The sequence below is a fragment of the Dipodomys spectabilis genome, unplaced genomic scaffold, assembly GCF_019054845.1.
Source record: "Dipodomys spectabilis isolate Male_0828 unplaced genomic scaffold, ASM1905484v1 ptg000049l, whole genome shotgun sequence".
In the NCBI taxonomy this organism is placed as follows: Eukaryota; Metazoa; Chordata; class Mammalia; order Rodentia; family Heteromyidae; genus Dipodomys; species Dipodomys spectabilis.
The window spans coordinates 2013190-2037180 of NW_024870726.1; the positions used below are offsets into that span (position 1 = coordinate 2013190).

General features: G+C 53.1%; 1 protein-coding gene across 1 annotated transcript in view; it reads right to left on the reverse strand.

Moving 5' to 3' along the window:
• Col6a3 (collagen type VI alpha 3 chain) overlaps positions 1-23991 on the reverse strand; it is an 80760-nt gene that overhangs the window by 30059 nt on the left and 26710 nt on the right. The window contains exons 4-14 of the mRNA XM_042678813.1: positions 19139-19723; positions 16661-17260; positions 14776-15348; positions 12067-12675; positions 9927-10532; positions 7255-7869; positions 5155-5754; positions 4048-4385; positions 2725-2803; positions 1551-1696; positions 71-163 (exon numbers count right to left, since the gene is read on the reverse strand). Of these exons, the coding sequence (XP_042534747.1) occupies positions 71-163; positions 1551-1696; positions 2725-2803; positions 4048-4385; positions 5155-5754; positions 7255-7869; positions 9927-10532; positions 12067-12675; positions 14776-15348; positions 16661-17260; positions 19139-19723 (4844 nt within the window). The remainder of the gene's footprint in view (positions 1-70; positions 164-1550; positions 1697-2724; positions 2804-4047; positions 4386-5154; positions 5755-7254; positions 7870-9926; positions 10533-12066; positions 12676-14775; positions 15349-16660; positions 17261-19138; positions 19724-23991) is intronic.

The window sequence follows — 23991 nt, forward strand, 5'->3', positions numbered from 1 at the left end:
AAAGTCATCAGCCAGTGAAACATTGAAGTCCAGCCACAGGTGCTAAGAAGCCGGGTTGAAGCCACCCTACCTTCGGCCCAATGCTGCCAATGGGTCCACGGTCTCCTCTCTCTCCAGAGCATTTGCAGGGAACCCCACAGCACGCTTTCTCAGCAATGTTGTCCTACCAAACGGAAAATCAAATTTAGATCTCAAGAAAGATTTGGCCAAAACATAGCAACGTGTTACTAATGGTCACAGCTTATTGCGCAAATTTCACAGTGGAAGATGAAACCACGCAGATCGCTGGCTCTGCAGAACTGGGCAGGCAGGAGTCATCACTGATAGAAGAGCAACCAAGCATGGTAAATGTCCTCTTAGACCCGGCTTTGTTTCTAGAACTTTCTAACCCTGGCATTGAAGTTGGAAATGTTAAGGCTGTTCTAGTCGTTTCAACTATAAATACAATGCCTACAAATACAGGGTTAGGAATTCAGATAGGAGCTCTGTGGCACTCCGTCCCCAGAGCTGGATCAGAGTCCAGAAAAAGACATCAGCCACCAGCCTGGAGGGAGTCCTGAGCTTCCAGAGGCAGAGTGAGGCCTCCAGCCCCCAGACAAGTGACACAGGTCACTCCAGGCTTGACCTCTAACACCACCAGACACCCCCAACACTCCTTCCCTACTCCAGCCCCTGACCTCATAGGCAAAGTGCACACCCCAAGCATGTCTCCATCTGATCAGTAACGGTGGTCACAGGAGTGTCTGTGCGATGAGCTTCTTAGTGCTCTGAAACTGCCCCCCTGAAACTGACCCCACTGCTCCCACCTTCGAATGCCATCCATGGAAGAAGGCGGGGGGGGGGGGGGAAGGGCAGAGGAAGGCCATCCCATTCACCTCGCTATCACCACGGATGCCGCTACCCAAGAACAGCGGCGGTCCCCCCAGCCCCGCTCCACCACCCTGCTCTGTGTAAGCTCCTCCCGCTGAGAGGGGCTGAGCAGGGTGAGGCACAGAGCGCCTCCTCCCAGGACTCCTCTCGCCAGGAAGGAGCCCACAGGAAAAGGCCATAAAGGCAGAGCTGCGCCTGCAGCGGCCTTGGGCCCATGTGTCACTTCATCTGTGGACCCTCCTGTGGACACGCTCTCCTGTCTCCTTCCTGCCAGCAGGTGGTCAGTCTTGATGTTCTGTACTCTCAGAAATCCCAGGAGTTAAATGATGCCAAAGGAATTTAGCTGTGCCTCGTGGGAGCAGAGGAAGTTCTAGCATGCCAGCAAACCTGCACACCCATGTGCCAGCCCACCACGATTGCAGCTGCATGACAGCACCATTCCCTCGGGGCAGTAGGAAGTGAATTATCCACCACCCACCCTCCCCCACTCACTTCCAGCCCCTCCCCGGTTCACCATTACACAACACACTTTCATTGACTGTGCCCCTCCCCAGTCCATCACCACCCTCTGCCCCTCCCCCATTCACCAGGCCATAACTGGCTTCATAGTCCTGATTCCAAAAATTATAGTATCTAGACTAGATAGTGTATAAAAACCCTTATTAAAAACAAAAGCTCACCAGCTGTTCCGCAAGTTCGTAGTCCAAGTCAAGCAAGTTGAGGCTCAGGGGCCGGTTGTACATGAAGCCCCGTCCAAACTCCAGCTGGGACAGCTGGTCCATGTGGGAGACCCGTTCCAGACCCACCAGGATCAGGGTCCGGACACCTACAAGGAAAGACCCATTCCAGAGCGTTGCCCAGGGCCAGACGCCAGTTTTCTCCTGACTTTGGTTTGGTTTGGTTTCATTGCATGTTGGTGCTGGGGGTCAAACCCAGAACTCTGTGTGCTCACCATGGTGCTATATCCCTGACCCTCCCTGGATTTCTTTTTTACTTTAAAGAACCACGTCAGTATAAATGTAGCTTTACGCCAAACACATCTGGTGCTCTGAGCAGGTGAGACCAAAGGCTTCCTCAGGGTGTGTAATGGCCTTACTACCAGCATGGGAAGTAACAGTCAGACAGCATGTCACATACGTGTGTAAACCCTGGCCCCGCACAACAGAGTGTGCTATGGAAGAACCAGAACACTCTCCCATCCCAAACCAGAGAACAGCAGTTTCCTGCCATTGCTGGAAAAAAAATAAGCTATGGGTAGAACATTTTTAACATAGTTTGCTTCCATAATTCCCTCTTAAATGTTTGCTCTTTGGCAGCCATGTTTTCAAAAAGGATTAAAAACTCCCAAAGCACAGATGCATAGCTGCATGCCGCTTACCCAACTGTGGGGCATTTGGCAAGTGTGCTCACATTATGCATCTATTTTAGATTATGTATAGATTTTAGATTATTTATATTGTTTTAGATTATTATTGTTTGATATGTGTAATGGCCACTGACCATGCAGCAATCTCTTTTGTTTGTATATTAATTCCTGGTGTGCGCGATGGACTTAAATGAACCGATACATCCATTCTTTTGCAAAGAGAACCATACGTGTGAGATGGCCTGCCATCTGCATAGGTGTTCACACCTGCACTCCTGTGCGAGGACTTGGAATTAAAGCTGCCCATGGTCAGAAGGAGGAAGTGTCGTTAGCCTCATCCTTCAGTCCTCAATGAAGGAAGAACCCTCCAGCAGGACCCCCTCCCCGGCTTCCGAGGACTCTGCTACCACAGAGCTTCTTCTCAGCAGAATGGTAGGCCCCATGTGGCCTGACCTTGCTCTTCATATTTAGGAAGCCCCAGAATCTACCTTCTTGTCGGAGCTCCTCGGAAGCTCTGTGTAAGTCAGCCAGGTCTCCGTCCACTCCATCAGAAAAATGAATCACCACCTGCAAGCCAAAAATGAGTCAAGGCCCAGGCTAGACTGAAAAGAAACGCCACAGAGCATCAAGAGCAGCTGAGAGGCTATGGCTGGGTCCAGTCCTTCGTGTTGCTGCTGCAGAAATAAAAGGCCAAGATGAAGAATATTGTGCAACAAAGTGTAAAATAAAGGGGTGTGCTTGACCATTGGATTTGTTTTCAAAAAGTGCAAACAACTCTGAGAATAAGAAACAGAGGCATTCTTTTTGCAGGTTGTGTGCATGAAATGTGCGTCTGTCCTGAGCTGAACTGGATCCTGCAAAATCTAAACAGTGAAGGCATGACCCCAGTACGTTAGAGATGGGGCATGGAGTGGCCCTCAACCCAGAGCTTCTGGTGTCCTTGTGACAAGAGCACATTAGGCCACCGGGAGGAAAGACACAGGCTTCCAAGGAAACCAGTTCTGACAGCATCTTAGTGTCAAACTTGCAACCCAAGTTTATTGTGGTTTAAGCCACAATAGCTGTGGTATAAGAGCAGCCTTAGCAACCTAGTTCACTGTGTGAATGGGAACCTTGTGTGTGGGGTGTGTGTGTGTGTGTGTGTGTGTTGTATAAACAGAGAAACAAAGAGGAAATAGAAATAGAGGCAGACAACAGACCATATTGAATGGGTAGAAACAAAACTAAACTAGAGATTATCATAAACTCAGCTCAAGCTTAGTTACCGGCTCCCTAGGTTTCTTACACAAGACTGGCAAGATGAGGAAGACAGAACATGAAGTTACCATGGGTTCATAAATGAGGAACTGCTCAGCATGGACAGTAACAGCCCAATCTTATGTGTGTTTATGACTCAGGGCTCCCTGGTATACACCATGCACATAGTGTGTGTAAGAATGACTCAGGGCTTCCCTGGACAGACCCCTTGTACACAGTATATATAGGAATGACTCAGGGCTCCCTGACAGACCCCACATACACAGTGTGTATAGGAATGACTCCGGCTCCCTAGGCAGACCCCACATACACAGTGTGTATAAGAATGACTCGGGGCTCCCTGGACAGACACCACATACACAGTGTATATAGAAGTGACTTGGGGCTCCCTAGGCAGATACCACGTGCACAGTGTGAATGACTCGGGGCTCCCTGGACAGACCCCACGTACACAGTGTGTATAGGAATGACTCGGGGCTCCCTGGACAGACCCCACGTACACAGTGTGTATAGGAATGACTCAGGGCTCCCTGGACAGACCCCGGGCTGCTTACCTTCACGCTGTCGGGCGAGGACTGTCGGAACTTGTTCTGGTAGAGCTTCAGCGTGTCGGCCGTGAGGACGTATGTCTGCTGGTTGCGCATGCCACGGACCTTCTCAAACAGTTCTGGCTGGTACTCGGCAAAGTCAAAGGCCTCCACAGGTCCCGTTGGCGTGTTGGCCACCACTGATACCCGCACGACGGGCAGCTGGCTGCCACTGCAGCTGATTCTTTGCATCTGACTGATTCTATTCAAGATGTCATCCACCTTGGACTCAAGGCCCCTCTGGGCCATAAACACATTCTGACCTCTGGATCCATCGAACCCTAGAATCACTTCCACATTACAAGCTGGAGAGGAGAAATGTGGACCATGAGCACCAAGATGAAGCTGACGGGAAGAATTCTATTTTAAGAGTGACAGGCACTGCCCTGGATATGAGTTATCACACTGCGTGAGAGCAAGAAGAGCTTGGGGCTGGAGGCCTGGCCCAGGGGCTAGAGCACCAGCCAATGAGTGAAAGTGCCAGACACTGAGTTCAAGTCCCCACTCTTGAACAAAACAAAACAAAACAGAAAAAAGAAGAGCTCTTTCATGTATGAGCTCTGAGAAGCAATTAGATTGCCTTCTCTCACAGGGAGGGACAGATGAAGGATGTGAGGATCCACAGTGGCGAACCACTTTAATGTATGATTTCTCTTTTTGGAAGTGTTCGTCGATTTTGATGTAATAACATACAACAGGTGTTTGAAAGCTCTGACCTCAAAGTTTTGGTCCAACAAATGTAAAAGTGAACAGGAGAATGAATGAATTTGAATTATTTAAGGAACCACCTAATAAGAGAAAATAGCTTGAGCTTATAAGGGCAAAAAGGTGGTCAACTATTCTTATCTTGGAAGAACATTCTCCAACAGTGGTCATCTGACCCAACCCGTGTGTGTGTGTGTGTGTGTGTGTGTGTGTGTGTGTGTGTGTGTGTGTGCATGTGTGTGTAAGTTGGTATCTGAAGTAGCCAAATGCTCAAAGAATCCCTAGGCCAGCACTAAAATCCATCTCTATTCTCCACAGGAAAAGTCTGAAAACACATACCCAGGGGTCTATAACCCCAGAGGGGATTACCTTTGGAAACATCGGTCACACCGGGACATAAGGTTTCGTGCATGGCGTCGTGCAGCGTTTCCAAGACCTGCTCACTCAGCTCCGACAGCTCCTGGACGTTGCCCACTCGGAAGGCCGTGGCACTGTTGGAAGCTATCTTTCCCACCTCCTCCGAGTCAATGTTCCTCACACCCACTGCAAACACCTTGACCCCTTTCTGGGTGAGCGCCAGGCTCACGTCCTGAGCGTCCTCCACCGACTTCCCTCCGGTGATCACGAAGGCGATCTGAGGGACTCTCTGGTCCAGGCGGCTGCCGGCCTCTGGCACAAAGTGATTGAGCCGCAGGTGTTCGATGCCCACCCTGGTGTTGGCATGTCTCCCCCCTTTGTAGACCACTTTGTTGATGGCGTCGATAATCTGCCTCTTGGTGGAGAAATCTTTCAAGAAGAATTCATCCGTGGGGTCAGAATTGTACTGGACCAATCCTACTTGGATGGAGTCACCCTCTTCATAAACCGTGTCCACAATTTCAGCTACAAAACGGAGCACTTCCTGGAAGCTGTCCCTCCTGAAATTGATGGATCCATCCAACAAGAACACAATGTCTGCTTGCTTCTTCTCTACAAGAGATCACAATGAACGGGAGGACAAGTTGGGTCTCATGTCCATAACAGAAAAACACAAAATGCAAATCAAAATAACAGATACGAGACCTTGCTAATAATTGACTGATAGTTGAAACCCTTGTTCTAGTCAATCACCCAGCCCCAAAAGATTATGTCAAGAACACGAAGGTGAAAGGAAAGGAGACAAGATAACTCAGCGATGCCAAGTCTCAGTTGTCCCACACAACCTTGCATTATGCCAGGAATTCAGTGGATACCTGGGTTTGATGGTCTGCAAGCTAAAAAAAAAAAAAAAAATACCAATATAACCAAGGACCATTGGCTCATTCCTGTAATCCTAGCTACTCAGGAGGCTGAGATCTGAGGATCACAGTTCAAAGTCAGCCCAGGCAGGAAAATCCATGAGACTCTTATCTCCAAGGAGCCACCAGAAAACTGGAAGTGGTTCTGTGGATCAGCGTAGTAAAGTGCTCGCCTTGAGCTGAATTGCTCCTGGACAGCACCCAGGACCAGAGTTCAAGCCCCACAACAGATAAAAAAAAAATTTAACTATTTCTTCCTGATCAATAGCAAAATGTAGTATCTATAGGAGTGGGGGGGGGGGGGTGAATGTCTGAGGGACAGAGCAAGGAAGCTAAGAGAGGCCGACTGGAGAATGAGAGCTAAACCCTCTAGACATACAGAGTGCTGCGTCAGTGCTTCTTAGAAGCAGAAAATCCGCAGCATGTGAGGGCCAATTCTGGGTTTTGAAAACTAGAGGAAACTGAACAGAAAGGGGAAATTGGAGACAGTGTGAGAGATACGGCGTGTGCTAGAGGCAACCCAGGCAAAGCAGCCAACGATGGAGCAAAACAGGAATGCAGAACCTCTAAGAAAGCCAAGAGTGCTCACATGTTTCTCTGCACCCAGAAGAAAAGCAAGGAAACGCGCGTGGCGGAGGGGTCCAGCCCATGCATGGCCGCTCACAGGGGAGGGGAGCGTGGGCAAGAAACTTGTAGGTGCGTGGCCCTGGTGGTCAGATTAACTCAGGAAGGAGGTCAGCCTGGACTGGGCCTGGGGTCAGGGTGAATCCTGCCACTGGTAATGGACTGACATCAGAGCCGTGCTCAGCAGGCGACCGACTGGCTGCCTCCACTGACGCCATCTTATCCTGAGAGTCAAGGAACACAGTACCCTCGATCGCTGTATAGAGCCTTCCCGCTACAGGTAACCTCAGAAGGGATGGAGACCAAGGGCCATGGTCCTTTGGGGGATATACTTCCCTCTTCTGTTTCAACTGAACTAATCTTCCAGTATTTCACTTCAAATACCAGCTGTAGAAACAACCCTGAGAATAGTAAGAGTGTTTCTAAAAAGTTGTTTTTTTTTCATTCTAAAAATCTTGATCTTCCATTGTGTAGTTCTGGGTCACAGAGCTCATACTTGGCCTTTTATTATTACTGTTGTTGTTATTGTTATTATTATTATTATTACTATTATTTTAAAGATGTTTACCTGGTCTTGAAGGAGAGGGCGGGCCTACCCCTGGAGGCGCAGGCGTGGCTCCAGAGGGTCCTAACGAGCTCACCACCCTCTCTTCTATGTTGGGGAGCTCCCGGAACTCCCGCACCGTGAAGACCAGCCGGGGGTCGTTGGTGATGGTCTGCAGTTCTGTTCTGTCAGTGTTCCGGTCTCCGATTCCTAAACTCGCAATCCCTGAGGAGCTGATGATCTGGGAGAACCTGGAAACATCATCCTGGGATTTCCCACCCAGAAACAGGACCAGGTGTTGGGGAACCCCATCTTCTATCCGGCTCCCAGCCGACTTCACAAACAGGTTCCTTGCTACAAACTCCAGGGCTTTCCCGGTGTTCAGTGGAGAGCCCCCTTTGAACCGCAGGCGCCGTATGGCGTCGAGCACGGTGGCCTGGGATTTGTAGGTCTTCAGGTAAAATTCTGGGAAGACGTCGTTGCTGAACTGCACGACCCCGATCCTCACTTTATTGGGGCCAATGTTAAGTCTTCGGACAATCCTGCTGACGAAGTCTCGAATGTGAGCGATGCCGTCGGGTCTCACGCTGTCAGAGCTGTCGATGAGGAACACTATGTCAGCCACGCCACTCTCCACTGCTGCAGATATACAAAGGAGGAAGGCTCCGTAAGCTCGCTACTTCCCACTGTACTTTCTCAAGTTTGCCTTATGTTGTGCCATGGTTAATATGATGTCCCCGTGTGCCTGAGATTCTCATTCAGGCTTTTGGAAATTAGTCATTAAGTACCAGATGCTGAGCTGGGCACTGGGGACCCACGTCCGTCATCCTAACTACTCAGGAGGCTGAGATCTGAGGATCATGGTTCAAAGCCAGCCTGGAAAGAGAAGTCTGTGAGACTCTTGTCTCCAATTAACCAGCAAAAAGCCGGAAGTGGAGGCACGACTCATGTGGTAGCCCTCCAGCCTTGAACAAAAGAGCCAAGCAAGAGTAGGAGACCCAGAGTTCAAGCCCCAAAACCGGCACCAAAACAAAAGAAACAAAAACAAAACCAAGAGGACTGTTTATCACCAAAACGAATTCCTACGTCATGGGCTACTTTAAATTCTCTAAACCATTTTCTTTCTCAGCTAGCTTTAAGTTGAGCTTCATAGTCTGGGTTACTATTGCTACTTAAAAGGTCCGTAGCATTTAGACACGAATCCTGCTCTGCGAGCTGCAGTCATACACTGTAGTCACTGAAGGGCTCGTGATCGGTGAGGCCAGTGTCTTTGCTGTGAAGGGAGAGAGACAGCTGTAGTGTATCCTCACCCCTCCCACAGGAGTCTCACGGTCAGCCCTGAGGGTCCTGTGGGTCTCCCAGCCTTGCCACGCCCCATCTCCACTTGGCAATGCTATATGCCATGTATAACCCTGGCACACCCCAACTACTGGCTGCCTCAGGTTTCTCCTCAACCAAAAATCTCGGGCACTTAGTCCCAGATTTGGCTTTATAACTATTATCTCCCCTATTTCTACTCACGAGTTCCTCTTTTTTTTTTTTTAAACCATGGGTCAGGCATCTCTGATTCAAAATCCCAGAATCCAAAATCTTCCATAGTCCCAAAGCACAGAGGGCTCCCACAAGTGAAAATTCCATGTTTTTACTTCAATCACACGACATCACCTTCAGGCTGTGCGTACCAAGTATATGAGAAACACAACGGAATTCGTGTCCAGACTTGGGTTACAGCCTCGAGGTATCTCATCATGCACACATTAATATTCCAAAATCTCAGTAAATCCCAAATCCAAACCACTTCTGAACCAAACGTCTTGCATGAGGGATACTCAAGGTGTGTAAGTTCATCAAAATGACACATTAAATGGCAACCCCCTTTATACGACCAACCTTTTGAAGTTCTGAAAAAATGAAATCAAATTATCCAACAACGTTTATCAAAGTGTCTTTGGGAAGATGATCCACATTTTCCTATTACTTAGAATTCTAGATGTTTCTCAAATACCACTGAATAGCATTGCCGCTCAATACCATTCACCCATATGCAATGGAAAACAGCACAGTGGCCGTCAGGCTGGTCATCCAGCGGGCCATTCACTGATGAAAGGGAAAGCACCCTCTCACTGGGAGCAGGCCCGGAACACACAGCCTTGGGGTGCTCTGCTGAGCTCAAGCCATCCACAGACCATCAGCACTCACCAACCACTGTGTGTGACAGCAACCTGGCAGCAAGAGCTGGGACCAGAGCTGGGACCAGAGCTGAGCCACCCAGAGGAGGGCACTGGCCAAACCATCATGTCCCAAACCCCAAATAGGAGCCGTGGCTGCTCCACCGAGGCCTCCCTGCTTGGTGATGGCTGAGTGTGGCAGACTGCAGAATTAGCTCCACTTCCCACCCCCAGTCCAGGCCAGAGCCCTGCCTCCACCAGCCTTCCACGGGACAGCCAGACGCACACTCACACCCTGTCACTCACAGCCTCCTTTTTCCTGTGCCACAGTGACAGTGTCACTCTGCTCAGCCACAGGTGTGTCCTGGTGGTCTCTGGCTGGTGGCCACAGACTGGGTAAAAAGGAAGGGGCACTGCCTTCCTTGTAAATTCACTTACCCTGAGTGGTGTGACCCCTGAGCCCATTATTTTTATACCAAGTTAGGGAGCAGAGCCACCTCCCCCCTCCCCCCCACCCACGGGCCTCACCTGGGGGAGGGAAGCGAGTTCTGGACAGGATCTGCTGGATCTGCTCGGCCGTCAGGGTGGTGATGGGTGTCAGCAGTTTCTGCTCCAGGGTGGGCAGCTCCCGGAAGGTGCTGACCGAGAACACGTACTCGGGGCTCAGGGAGATCTTCACCAGCTCCTCCTGGTCGGAGTGCCTGGCTATGGTGAAAGGGGCCACCCCGAACTGCTTGAGCTCCACAGCCGCGTCGTCCACTTCATCGTCAGACTTCCTGGAGGAGATGAGCACCAGGAACTGCGGGACGCCCTCCTCGATCCGGCTGCCCAGGGGCCTCTTGAAGATGTTCTTCAGCACATACTCCAGGGCACCGCCGATGTTCGCCTGCTGCCCGCCCTTGGGCCTCAGCCTGCGCACGGCGCTCTGCACTTCGTCCTTGCTGGAGTGCGCGTTCAGCGGAAACTCCACCTTGGGATCCTCGCTGAACTGGATCACTGCCACGCGGGTGGTGTCAAAGCCCACGTCCAGGTAGTTGACCATCCTCTCAATCAGCGTGCGGATGTACTGGAACTCGGGGCTGGCGTTTTGAGACCCATCAATGAGGAAGACCACGTCTTTCTTGCTACCAACATCTGTGAAGCAAACAGGATCATGGCCTTCAACCTCATTGGCACAAAACTGCACGTGCTATGGACTACCTTCTAACTGGTCCTGGAAACACCACTGGACAGATCACAGGACCTCCAGCAACTGCTGGTATGGTGAAGGTATCAGTGGAAGGAGTGAGTCCTGCACACCTCAACATCTACAGGTGGGAGGAAGAGGAGGGCTCAGCAAAGGATCGAGGAAGAGTGGCTGGAAGGGAGGCAGAAACTAGAGCTGCATCCCCAACCTCTGAGGGGGACACAAGGAAGGAGAGACAACCACTGATACAGATGCTGCCTATCGATCAAGGTAGACCAGGAAGATGGCACCTAAGGGTCAGCCACTGGGCAGGAGCACATTCTGAGCAAGGACAAGGATGGGGCAGATTAGGCTGGGTTCAGAGCAGATGTGAAGTAGACAAAGTTACCCTCCCAGTGAAGGGACTTCACAGCATCCAGCTTCCAGAATGGGGCCCCCGTGCACCCGACAGAAAGTGGCCCAGTGGGGCTGTTGCTGGAACATGGGTTGGGGGACAGACAGGGCAAGGCTGTCAGAATCCATAGCGGGAAGCCCACAGGCATTTTCTTTAGTAACAATGCAGAAGGGGTAGCAAGAGGATGTCATGATTTCTGCACAACTAGAAAGGACTTGCCCACCTGGTCAGAAGTGGATGCCAGCCTGCCTGACTTTTGTATGCCTGATTAATGCCTGTTTTGTGTGTAACCAGTTTATATAAAACTCAGGATTTTCCTTCCCTTGGGATTGGAATTTCTTTCTGGCACTATCCTGGTTTGGGTTGCCAGTAATAAACTCCCTTATCCTCTCTAAAATGTGGTCTCAACCTTCGCTGGTCTGCATTGTAACAGACAAGATGGAAGGCGTTGTGCAGCACAGCTGTATCCTTAGAATGACACACAGTGACCAGGTCCTGAGTTCAAGCCCCAGGACCAGCACAAAAAATCAGAACCCAGGCCCTGGGCAGGCCTCTACTGAGTGTGGATAGATCTTCATCTCTCTTCCTTCAGGTCACTGGGACCCTCCGTGGGTCCCAGACCTGGGAAGGGGAATCAAATCAACTTTGCTCATGAAAGCCAGCTGCTCTTCCTGCCAGCGGAGACACTTCTCAGCCTCAAGCAAACTCAAAAGTGATCTTCCCACTTTCCAGAGCCTCCTCCCTAGCCGAGCTCTCTCCTGATGGTGGAAGGCTCCGCGAGGCTTCCAGCGGACCAGGCGCAGATGCAGCCAGGCCCGCCCTCCTCTCCGCGTCCTACCCAGAGTCTTTGAGGAATTTGAGTCTAGGACAAGTCTATGCCCTCCCGGAGGCTTTAATTTGGCCAAAACGATGAATCCTAGCAACCTCTAAGAAAGGACGTGTGCTTCCTCATTTTTCCTGTAACCCTAGCTCTGGTGCTAGGCTTCTCTGGCAGAGAAGGCAAGGCTGAACACACTTTGAAAGCCACGGTTCAAAGTGAGTAGCCCGTTATAAGGAAGAAGGACCCCATGAGTCCCACACTCTCTCACCTGGGCCGGACGGGGGCAGGAAAACAGGCTGCAACTGCTTCAGCTCCTCACGGCTGAGCTGGGTCACCCGCTCGGAGATGACCTGCTGGACCGTGCCCAGCTCCCGGAAGGTAGGGATGGCCACCGCGAAGTCCGGGATGTAGGAGATCATCTGCATCTCGGCGATGTCGGCATTCCCGATGCCGATGCCGATAGGCACCGCACCGCCCTTCTTCAGGACCACCGAGGGGCCCCTCACGTCGTCCCCAGACCGCTCGGCCGTGAGCACGATCAGGAGCTGGGGGACACCCTCCGCCATCCTGCTTCCAGTTGAGCTGGTCAGAATGTGCCTCAGGACGAAGTCCAGGGCCGCCCCTGTGTTGGGGGTCGGCCCACCCAGCAGGGTCAGCCTGCGAATGGCGTTGATGACGCCCTGTTGGTCCATGTGGGAATTCAAGTAGAACTCGGGCCTCGTCCGGTCGCTGTACTGCACCACGGCCACGCGCACACGGTCAGGACCCACATCCAGGCTCTCTACCACCCTCTGCATGAAGTCCTTCAGCAGGGAAAACCCACTCCTGACGCCCTCAGAGCCGTCGATCAGAAACACCACATCCTTCTCGCCTGAAACTGGAGGAGGACACGTCATGAGTCTCTGAGAGGGGCATTTTCACGCTGCTGCGGCCCCTGCACAGGCCCACCTCCCCGTCTTTGTGAACCAGACTTTTTCAGTGAATTCACAAAAGGATTTGGGGGATAGTCCTCCAATATCCAGGCACATCCAACATGGCTACATTAATTTCAGATGCCTTGACAAGAAGAGTCAAGAAGGTCAGAGCCAGAGAGAGACGTGGGAGTAGAGGTCAGAGAGAAAGGCAGGCACTGCACTGCCCGCTTCAAGGATGGAAGATGCAGCCAGGAGGCAGGAGGGGCAGGCAGCCTCTGGACACTGGGGAAGCTGAAGTCTCCTAGGGCTTCCATCCAGAAAGCATGCGGACCTGATGGCAGCTTCACTTGAAGCCGGCAAGACTTGTTCCAACTCCTGAACTCCCAAACTGTGAAGAGCAAATTCATTCTGTGCCTGGCAATGTGCTACGGCAGAAATGGGAACCAAATGCTCCCATCCACAAGGCCTAGTCACTTCAGAACCACACAACTGTTGCCTCCCAAAGGTGAGCTCAGGGAATCGTGCAGGACCAGGAGGAACATGGGATGGCCGGGCCAGAGGGTTCAGAGGTCAGAGTGCCAACATGCAACCAGCTGCAAGCAGGATGCAGCAATCGGTGGAGAAGCTCTAGAATCTCAGCTCTTCACCAAAAGTAGATGTGAAATTAACCACTCTTTTTGCTGAACCTTTATCACCAAATAAAAAGCGCTGTAACACATAGTGTTACATGGTCTAAATGAGCATCTAGAAGTTTTAGTGCAGCCTTTATAGTGGGGATTATTTTTTACCTCCTCCTGTGCCTTTAGCTTTCCGTGAGTGTGGTAAAGGAATCGCAGCACTGATTTCCCTTAAAACAAAGCTATGGAGAACTGGAGGCTGAAACTAACTTTAGCTATCAATATAGCCATGCTATGTGGCCTTTTATGCACATAGTAAAACACATTCTTGGTCTTTATTTTATTAAAAAACAAGCAACCAGAAGAAGCGAGATAAATGAGGTAAAGTGATTTGCCCAACCCGAGTACAACCAAGGGGCAGTGGCGGCCTGGATTCGGGGCCCTTAGCAGCCATCCTTCCAATAATCTCTACTTTTGTTAGAAACTGGAAGCTGGCATGTCACTTGCTAAGGGGTCAGGACCATGGCAGAGGCTGCCTTCTAGTTGCCCTTGTTCAAGCAGGATCTGTGGGTCCTGCTGCTAGCCTGACTCTACCTCCTATTCCCTCTTCTAGGCCCATCCCTGCCCTGTACCTAATCACACATGCCTCGGTCCAATGCCAGGGCTTTGTTACAAAGGGACTCGGTTACTAGCAAGGATGCTATCCACTCTCTCTTCTCTGCCCTCTTCCCTCCTAATGGCCCTCTAGGGGAGGTCAGTAGGTCACTATGCTAGAGGAATCTGAGGAAAGAAAGGGGATCGTGTTCTCTCCAAAGCCTTTTGAAATGACTACCAAATCTTTCTGGCTGCAGCTGAGAATCTTCTGGGCGAAGAGGTGAGAACATTCGCTCCCCTCTTTAAGATCCTCCAAAAAAAATACTTTTTTTGGTGCAGGTCCTGGGGCTTGAACTCAGGGCCTGGGCACTATCCTTGTATTTTCTTTGCTCCAGGCTAGCTCACAGCCACAGTTCTACTGGCTTTTTCAGTGCATAATCTGAGGTAAGAGTCTCCTGGACTTTCCTGTCCGGGCTGGCTTTGAACTGTAATCCTCACATCTCAGCCTCCCGAGTATCCAGGATTACAGGCAGGAGACACCAGTGCCTGGCTAACATGTGTTTAAAGAGGGGATTTGCTAGCTAGTGTTGTTTTCATAATCTATCTTATTATGAAATCTTCCAACACCCTTGAAAATAATCACCAAGATTCTTGCGTTTTACCTAAGAGAATAGCTAGAAAGTCAAATTGAGGAGGGAAAACTCATTCTCTTGTTCCCATAGAAACCACCTGTCACCTTTCCCTCTCCCCTCACCCTGGGGTAGCCCCAGGCGGTCCTCTGTCTGAGGGCCCAGGGCCCGCAGCCTGCACCAAGCAGGTAGAGAGAAGGTGGCTGCACCGCAGTCCCCATACCTGGAGCTGGGGCTCCGTTGTTCACTGACTTCAAGAGGCTGACGATCTGCGACTGGAGGTCACCGATCTTGGGGAGCGACTCCGCTGTGAGGATGAAGGCGGGGGACGGCACGATCTGCTCCAGCTCCGCAGGGTCCGCGTTCTTGGCTTGGAAAATGAAGGGCACCACCCCGCTCTGCCGCAGGCTGCTCGCCGGCCCGTCCACGGCATCGGCCGACCTCCCGGCCACCAGGAGCACCAGGAACTGAAGCACGCCGTCCTCCACACGGCTGCCCGCGGACTTCACGAAGATGTGCCTCTGCGCGTAGTCCAGGGCGTAGCCCAGGTTGAGGGTCCTGCCCGTCTTCACCTTCATCTTCTTCACGAGATTCAGGATCTCTGCCTTGTTCAGGTGCTGGTTGAAGCGAGATTCCACCCGGACGTCGTCGCTGAACTGCGCCACGGCCACCCGGGTCCCATCCGGCTTCACGTCCAGCTCGTCGATGACCTTGTAGAGAAAGTCCCGGAGGGCGGGGAACTGGCCCATGACGTTGGCTGAGCCGTCAAAGAGGAACAGGATGTCTCGCTTGCTCTCTACGAGGAAAGTGGATGGGACACAGTAAGGGAGGGGATCCTGGCCGACCGGCCACATGGACGCAGCCCAGCACCACCAGCATTTGACCGAGTTCATCCGAGGATCACTGTACCAGCAGGAGACGAGACGGCCCAGCCCTCCTGCCTAGCGTGTCCTCGTCAAAGCAAACCTAGGCTGTGGGAGCTGCTCTAAATCAACAAAGCCAGCCACACCCCATTTCTCACCAGGCAGAGTCTCCCTGGGAGATCAGACAACACGGTCACGTGGCCGTAAGACGCTATCGAAAATATATCGGTCCTATTGGACCGTGGCTAACAAATACTGTCTGGATCTGTCGTGACAGAGGCTGACACAGAGGAACCACCCAGGCAGCGCTGGCTTGTCACCCAATCAGCTCTGCGTCCCATGGAGGTCATAGGTGTCGACCCACGGCCGTGCCCATCACTGCTGGGAGGCCGGGGCACTGCTATCGCTTGGGGATCTGCTGTCACTGGGCCACTGAGAACAGAGTGACAGCCCGAGGGGAACGCATCATGCCATGCAAATGCCACGTCAGGGGGCAAATGGCAAATGTCACATCAATGGCATTTCCAGCTGGCCGTGCTCCCATCAGGCTTCCTGTGGGCTCAGCCGTGGGTGAAGCAGCCCACTGAAGGGCCAGACCCCGGTCCCAGGCCTCCATAAGGTGCCACAGTAAAGGACAATGATGACCCTCTTCCTTTGGAACCCATCATTACTATTCTGAAGAGGGACAGGCAGCTTTTACATACAGCAGAGTCTAGATGCAAAAGCTGCCTCGTGAAGAAAAAAAAATGCCAATTGTTCATGATCCCTGGGCATGCCTGTGTATGGGGGAAAAATGGTCTCTCCTTTTGCTCCTCCCTGCTCCCCTCCCCCAGGTCTCCTGACCCTCCCTTCTTTTCTCCCTCCTCCATCTCTCCCCCCATTTCCTTCTCCCTCCATCCCTGCTTTCCTCCTTCCCCCACCCCCGTTTCTCTTTCTCCCCACCCCACTCTCACCCCCCACCCCTTCTTTTCTCCCCCTGGATTTTCACTCCATACAATGTTGATGGGCGTGGAGGAGGGGCTGTGAATTCAGGGCAGCGCGGACCCTGCCTCCGCTATGGGCTCCGCACTGCCACGCACAAATGCCCTTTGGAGTCTAAGCTTGCCAAGGACGGCATCTTGAGCCCCTGTGGGGAACATTTTGATCAGAGGGATCAGCTGTCTCTCCACGGCTCGCAGGCTCTGGGTTTTTCCTTGTGGCCTTAGCACCGGGGAGGCAGGCCCCGAGCTGGTGGGGTAGGTTTACCTGGCTGGGTGAGTGGAACTTCCTCCACCCCTCCACTAACATACGTGGTTAGGGGCTGAATCAGCTGCTGAGGCAGAGCCGGCAGGGAGCTGAAATCGTCCATGAGGTACACCAGGCTTGGGTTAAAAGCCATCTGCTCAAGCTCTGCCCTGTCGGCCCGGCTGGCCCCCACACAGAAGGTCAGCACGCCCGCACGGGCCAGGGCATTGGCAGCTTGCAAATAGGAGTCCTCAGACCGCCCGGCCGTGAGCAGGAGCAGCAGCTGCGGCACGTGTTCCCGGATCCTGCTGCCGCCGGCCTCGGTGAAGTGGTTGGCCTGGACGTAGCTCAGGGCCGCCCCCGTGTTCAGGCCCGAGCCCCCCCTGAGCTGAAAGCGTCTCAAGTGAGCCAGCAGCTCTGGCTTGCTCTGGTACGTGTCCAGAGAGAACTCCGTGACCGGAGTGTCACTAAATTGCACTAGACCCACACGGATATTGTCACTTCCAACATCAAGGCTGTTAACTAGGTTCATTACAAAGTCGCGCACGTAGGGGAAATTGGTCTTGCCAACGTTGACCGATCCATCCAAAAGGAAGATGATATCCCTTTTGTTTACGTGAACTGCGGTGAAGCACAGAGAACAAGGTGAGACATTCACAGCGGAAAGGGCCCATGTGTGCCGCCCGCGGACACGCACGCCGGCACTCAGAGCGCAGCCACATTCACAGCGGAAAGGGCCCATGTGTGCCGCCCGCGGACGCGCACGCCGGCACTCAGAGCGCAGCCACATTCACAGCGGAAAGGGCCCATGTGTGCCGCCCGCGGACGCGCACGCCGGCACTCAGAGCGCAGCCACATTCACAGCGGAAAGGGCCCATGTGTGCCGCCCGCGGACGCGCACGCCGGCACTCAGAGCGCAGCCACATTCACAGCGGAAAGGGCCCATGTGTGCCGCCCGCGGACACGCATGCCGGCACTCAGAGCGCAGGCAGCCAGCCTGGCAGAGCACGCCGCCCGGTAAAATATGGCAGCGGCTGCATATTTTCCTCTTGTGGTGGCTGGTGTTGGTGAGGCATATCGAATTAACATCCACATGTGCACAACCGAGGTGGCTCACAGACAGATGGAGCAGAGTGAGGATGTGTGCGACACGCAGAGGTCAGCATCCCAGGAAGAGGACATCCCGCCCTGAAAATGGCTTCTACCAGGGTGCCAGGCCCCCGTTCCTCTCTAACACTTCCCACCACAGACCTCCTGGACGGGGCTACGCCCTCTGGAGCTCCCAGGCCTGTGCAGTTAGGGAGAACTTTCCATGCCAGCCAGGGAGCATTCTGCCCTCCTGACCTGGAAACCTGTGACCCTTAAGACTAAAAGCCAATCAGCAGAGGCTGTTCTTGGGCCTGAGACCCATGAGCCTCCCGCCTGTCCCTCCTGCCCTCTCATCCCCGACTCCTAGGGGTCGCAGCACCAGTTGATTAGCCAACCAGGGACCCAGGGCAGTTCCTCCAAGGGGAGGTGGCGGGCTGGTGGGCAAGAAACTATGCCCTGCACCTGCCGAGGATAAACACCTAGATACTACAAAGTGTAACTCTCAAAGTCTGACAGGCCCACCTATCTGAGGGTTCACATCTATGGCGTCCGCATGGCTTCCAACATTCTGAGTGATGCAGCCAGAGAGTGGGCACAGGTTGTATGCGAACCCCACATCGCTGTACACGAGGGACTAGAACACCCTTGGACTGGGATAACCACAGGGAGAGGCCCTCCCGATGGGCTGACCGTTAATCATCTGTTTAACTTAAGTCTTTAAAAAAATTCCCGTCGCTTTATTTTTCCCCTGGGGCCTTACTCTAAGGCAAATTAATTGTTCTCTATGTTTATCAAGCTGAACTTTGGTTATAAAAAGGGTGGGTTAGGGGTTTGGTAGAGAGAGAGGGAGGGAGGGAGTGCACATGCTTTTCGGATTTCAAAGGCCACAGCGTCTGGGCAGAGCAGGTGTCCGGGCAGCAGGGGTCATGCACTAAAAGGTCTGCAGCGGAAGGGTTGTGAGGTGAGAAGCCCGTGATATTCATCTTCTCTTCACTGGGGACAGAACTGCATTCATCTGAGAGGCTGAAACCTGAGGCCACTGCATCCCAGGGGGAGGGGAGGTCAGGCTTGGCTTCTTTGGAAGCCCTGTCTCCTCTGGCAGGGAGGAGGAAGAGGCAGTGGCCAGAGGTTGCTAGAAGACAGAATTCTGGGCCTCAACCAGGAATAAGAACAGAGGCACAACTCCCTCAGCCAGAGGGGCACAGACATGAGGCCTCGGGGCCCCAGAGCTTACGTCATACGAGTTTACTGCATGATGTTTGAGCTGTAATTCTCAACCCAGGGGAAAGGAAACATGAAATAAATTCTGTGTGTTGCTGTGGCTTTCAGCAGCAGCAGCTCCACACTGCTTCTTCTCGAAGGTTCTACCTGCCAGCCACCCTCCTACAGCCCGAGCTACAGCCACCATACCTTCAGAGGTTCCAGAAAGGGTCCTGAGAGGTGCCAGCAGGCTGGGCAGCATGCTTTGCAAAGGGGCAGCGCGGAACTCAGCGGGGACGAACACCAGGGAGGAGTCGAAAGCGATCTCTTCCAGCTCGGCCTGATCGGCCGCCTTGCTCCCAATGGCAAAGGCCATGATGCTGTTCCTCTTCAGCTCCTGGGCAGGCTGGCTGATCTCATCTAGGGACTTGCCACCTGTGATGAGCACCAGGAGCTTGGGGACCGCTTCCGCAGCCCGGTAGCCAGCCGAGCTAGTGAATAGCTTGTCACGAACGAAGTCCAGAGCGGACCCCGTGTACAGGGCCGAGCCTTCCAGAGGCTTCATCCGCCGCACAGCTGATATCATCTCTCTTTTGCCAGGATAGCTATTGAAATAAAACTCGGGCTTGACAGTGTCTGCGTACTGCGCCACTGCCACTTGGATAAGGTCCTGTCCGATCTCCAGCCTCTGGATGACTCTGGCAATGAAGTCTCGGATGGCATTGAAGTTGGCCAGCCCCAAGTTGGATGAGCCATCCATCAGGAAGACTATGTCCCTCTTGTTGACTTCAATGACTGTAGGTAGCAATATTAACAGGTGAGTAGAAAGGCCTTAACAATCACTTTCAGTGGGGACGCTACAAAGCCACCGTCTCGGGCAAGGATGCTGTCATCCACGCTAGTGAGTGGGAAGCATGGATTGCCCAGGGGGAACGTGTCATGACACACTAACTGACATTTGCGTCCTTCCCTACACGGTGCCAGGCTGGCCCCCCTCCCGCCCCGCCTGCTGTCCATACATTTAGCCAAATCGTGGTGCAGAAACAACGTCAGCAGCCACCTGTTTACCTGCTGTCACTAAAAAGGTAGTTACTTCATTTCTACCATGGACATGTAACTTGGCCAGAAAGGACCCATCGCTGGAGAAATAAAACACGCCGCCATGTTTGATCAGTTCAGAGGCTGGCAGCCTTGAGTCGGAGACCCAATTCCAATATCACACATGGCCAAGTGCAAACATCAAAAGAGAATAAACACCTCCTGTATCTCTTCAGCTTGATACTCCGTGGCTCCCTTCTCCAGATTAAAAAAAATAAAAGTAACATTATAAAACGTAGGAGAGCAACATCAAAGACAGCAAGCGCCACCAAAGCTTTTCACTTAAGAGATCTGGAGGGGAGGGCGGTCAGTGACATCTTAATACTGTCACGACTTCAAGGCAACCACAAAGCAAGATGCCTCCGGCGGCCCCTGCTTCCGATGCCTGTGACCTCCGTCCAGCCAGCCCTGACATGGGTACAACTTGCCCGAGGCGTGGACAAGTCTCTTAGACACCTGCACCCATCCAGAACTGGACCAGACTCTGAGATCTAAAGAATGTAGCAGGCAGGACCTGAGAGGGGGTGTTCGCCCAACAGCCCCCTTCGGACCCCTCCTCCCGGCACCAGGCAGCTGGCTGGCAGGCCGATTTAGTAATGCCTGGCAGAGGAAGGAAGGTTGGTGATAAAGGCAAAAAATACCTTCCTAAGAATCAGTGCTGCCTTTTGTGCTGTTTGTTTTTTGGGCTTTGGTATTTGGGGTTTTATTTGTCGCTGATGGGGCTTGAACTCTAGGCCTGAGTGCTATCCCTCAGCTCTTCAGCGAGTGCTCTACCACATGAACCACAGTACCACTTTCAGATTTCTAGTGGTTAATTGGACTTTCCTACCAGGGCTGGCTTTGAACTGCGATCCTCAGATCTGAGCCTCCTGAGGAGCTAGGATTACAGGCATGAGCCACCGGCGCCCGGCTGCGATATGTTTTTTAAGGGAGTTCATTCCTGATTGTGAGGGGCTGGGAGCATGTGTCAGTGCAGGAACAAGAGCCCCAAGAGTGGTTTTGATGACTCCTGCACCCCCTCCCTACACTCTCAGCACAAGAGGAGGTCTGCATTCTAACAGGAGGATGACATTTGTGCACTACTATCTTAAGGGTGCCAGTTATCTATGGCTGCAGCAGTAAACACAAGACATCCCTCTACCAGTTCCTGGTTATAAACATCTCTTCAGGACTTTTTCCTTCCTTAAGTTTAGATCTTGCTGTCTCGCTGGGCAGGGTTTAGAATATCCTTGCAAATAATTGAATGTGTACCTGTCTAGTAGACTTTTTTATTCCTTTATACCATTAAGGATAATGAATGTGCACATGTATGGTAGACCCATGTTCCTAAGTGTCACACATACCCTCTCCCAAATCTTAACACCCTTTGTAGCTGAGCCCCTGTACACGCTCCTCATGCCCATGTCCACATCTGGGGAGTTGGCCCTGGATTCTGGATCCATAGCTAGAAGGAGAAGGCTTGTGTCTAACTCCCTGGGAACTCATCACACACTGGATGCCTGGCATTATGCTGGGCCAAACCAAAGAAGCACTGGGAACTCCTGAATGGCTCTAGAAGGACTGGGTTCCGGTGTCTGCTCCTGACTCCAACACCTGACTGACTCCCAGCTTCACCTGGGGTTCCCATCGCGGCCTCCACAGGAGCCACATCTGCGGGGCATCCGACCTTCCTTTGGCCTGATCGGTTCCGTGTCCGGGGTGCGTTCAGACTTGCTCTCACTGCTCTGAAATGCCAGTCCACACAGGGCAGGGCCTGCTCTCCCGCCACGCGGTCCTGCTGGGCCTGGGTCTGCTACCTGGTTGGAGGCAGGCTGGGAGGTGCTGGTGGTCACCCGGAAACGCAGCAGGACCTCCTCAGCCTTCAGCAGAGCCCCAGAATGCTCCTCCCGGGAGCTCTCAGAAACCCAAGAGTCGGGTGAGGGCCCTCACCCCCCCCCCCCCCCGTGACTGTCTCAGAGCCCTCCAAAGCCTCCCGACTGCTGCCCTGCCTGGGAGCTGTCTTTATGTCCATTTGAGTCCACTAACCGCAGCACATTTGGGACACAGTGGCTCGAACAGCCAGCACTTCCAATAAAGTGTCGCTTGCCATCTGCTCTGCGCCCGCTTCCAGAGCCATAGCTGCCCTAGCGCCGCAGCGCCTGCCCTCTCTGGAGCCTCACCCACTCCACCTGGCCACTTCCCTGCTGTCCTCCACGGAGCCACGTTCTGTGCCCCATCCTCCCCCAGCCTCACCCCTCCCCGGGGCCTGTCCTCATACCGCCTGACTCCCCTCGTCTCTAGACCCCCATCCAAGCTCCATGCTGATCCTCTCTCCTCTGTACTGTGTCTCCCTGCGGCAGCTAGGGGTAGGGGGAGCCGCAGGAGGAAGGCCCCACCCCCACCAGGCCCCGGGGCCTCGCACTGGGAGCCAGGAGCGCACACAGCGGACAGCACCAGTCTGCACGCTCCCAGGAGGGTCACCCCAGGATGGGTGACCACCTCATGGCCCGGCGCCCTTCCTCTCCTCCTCCACCACCGCTGCCCTGCGAGGGCTCTCCACAGATGACTGAGAAGGAAGCCATTGGGGGACAGCACCTCCGCTCCCACCACCCAACTCCACGCCCGCCTCAGCCCTCCTTCCCCTCCCTGTGTCTGCTCCAGCCCCGCGGCCCTCCTCCCCCACACCACCGTTACTCCACGCGCCCGATCTGCCCTGCAGCTCCCTGCGACCCTGGCTGAACGCTCCTGGTCCTCGCATCCTCCACCGCTTCCCTCCGGCCCCTCTGCCCACCCTGCATCTCCCCAGGCCTGCCCCCCTCGCCCAGAAGCACAGAGACGTTCCCTGGGCATCCATCCCCGGGACCTTCTCCCTTTTCTAGCCTCTTGAGACCTTCTCTCCAAACCCAGCTGGACACAGTCCCTGAGCTCCTCGTGCTCACCTCCGGCGTAGCACACCCACGCTAGCTGCCTCCCGGCTTCCGTCTATCAGAGAAGCTGGGCCAGGCACCTCCGCTCCCACACTCCAGCTGTGCTATCTTCAGGCGGCACAGCCACCGGGCTGCCCCGTTCTTCCCCCTGCTTCCCTGCGCCTCTCCCAGGACCTCTAGCTCCCCTTCCCACAGTCTTTCTACCCCAGGCATGCGTAACGCCCTCACGTAATCTGTCACACCCAGGGACTGTTTCCTTTGTTCGGTCGTGGGGCTTGAACTCGGCCTAGGCACTGTCCCTGAGCTCCTCAGTTCAAAGCTAGCACTCTACTACTTGAGCCACAGTGCCATTTCTGGTTTTCTGGTGGTTCATTGGAGGTAAGAGTCTCACAGATTTTCTGCCCGGGCTGCCTTTGAACCGTGATCCGCAGATCTCAGCCTCCTGAGTAGCTGGGATGACAGGCGTGAGCCACCCAGAGCTCATTGACGTGTTTATCATTTCCTCCTCCTTCTAATGTAACAGGCCAGCCATCTCCCTGTCTCCGTAAACAGCTGTGTCCTCGGTACTTGGTATAGCATCTGGCATGAGCCAGACAGACAGGAACAGTTGTTGAGTGCTTACAAGTTAATTGCTAGGATTAAGCATGATTTTTGTAAAGAGGGAGTTAAAACTCTGGTTATCTAGGGGAATCTGAAAGCAGGTCAGAGAAATCACCTGTTTTAATCAAGAAGCTGAATCTTCTCCTGAAACAAAAATAATTTCATCAAGTGCAAATTCTTTGCCATAAGCTCAAGAAATCAGAGGCCAGAGAATTTGTGTGACCTGCCCAGGATTACACAGCTGCTCAACAGAAGACGGTAAAAGAAGCCATCTCCCCATGACGGTGATGCTGAATCATCTGTGCTTACAAGCCTAGAGAGATCATTGGTTTCTGACAATATGTGACCCCAGAGGACCTTGGGAAACTATTTCCATCTGATTGTTTCCTTAATTGCTTGGTCCCAACAAGGCAAGCAGCTGGCCTCTGTATACGATTTCCTCTGCCCTTCACTGCCGTG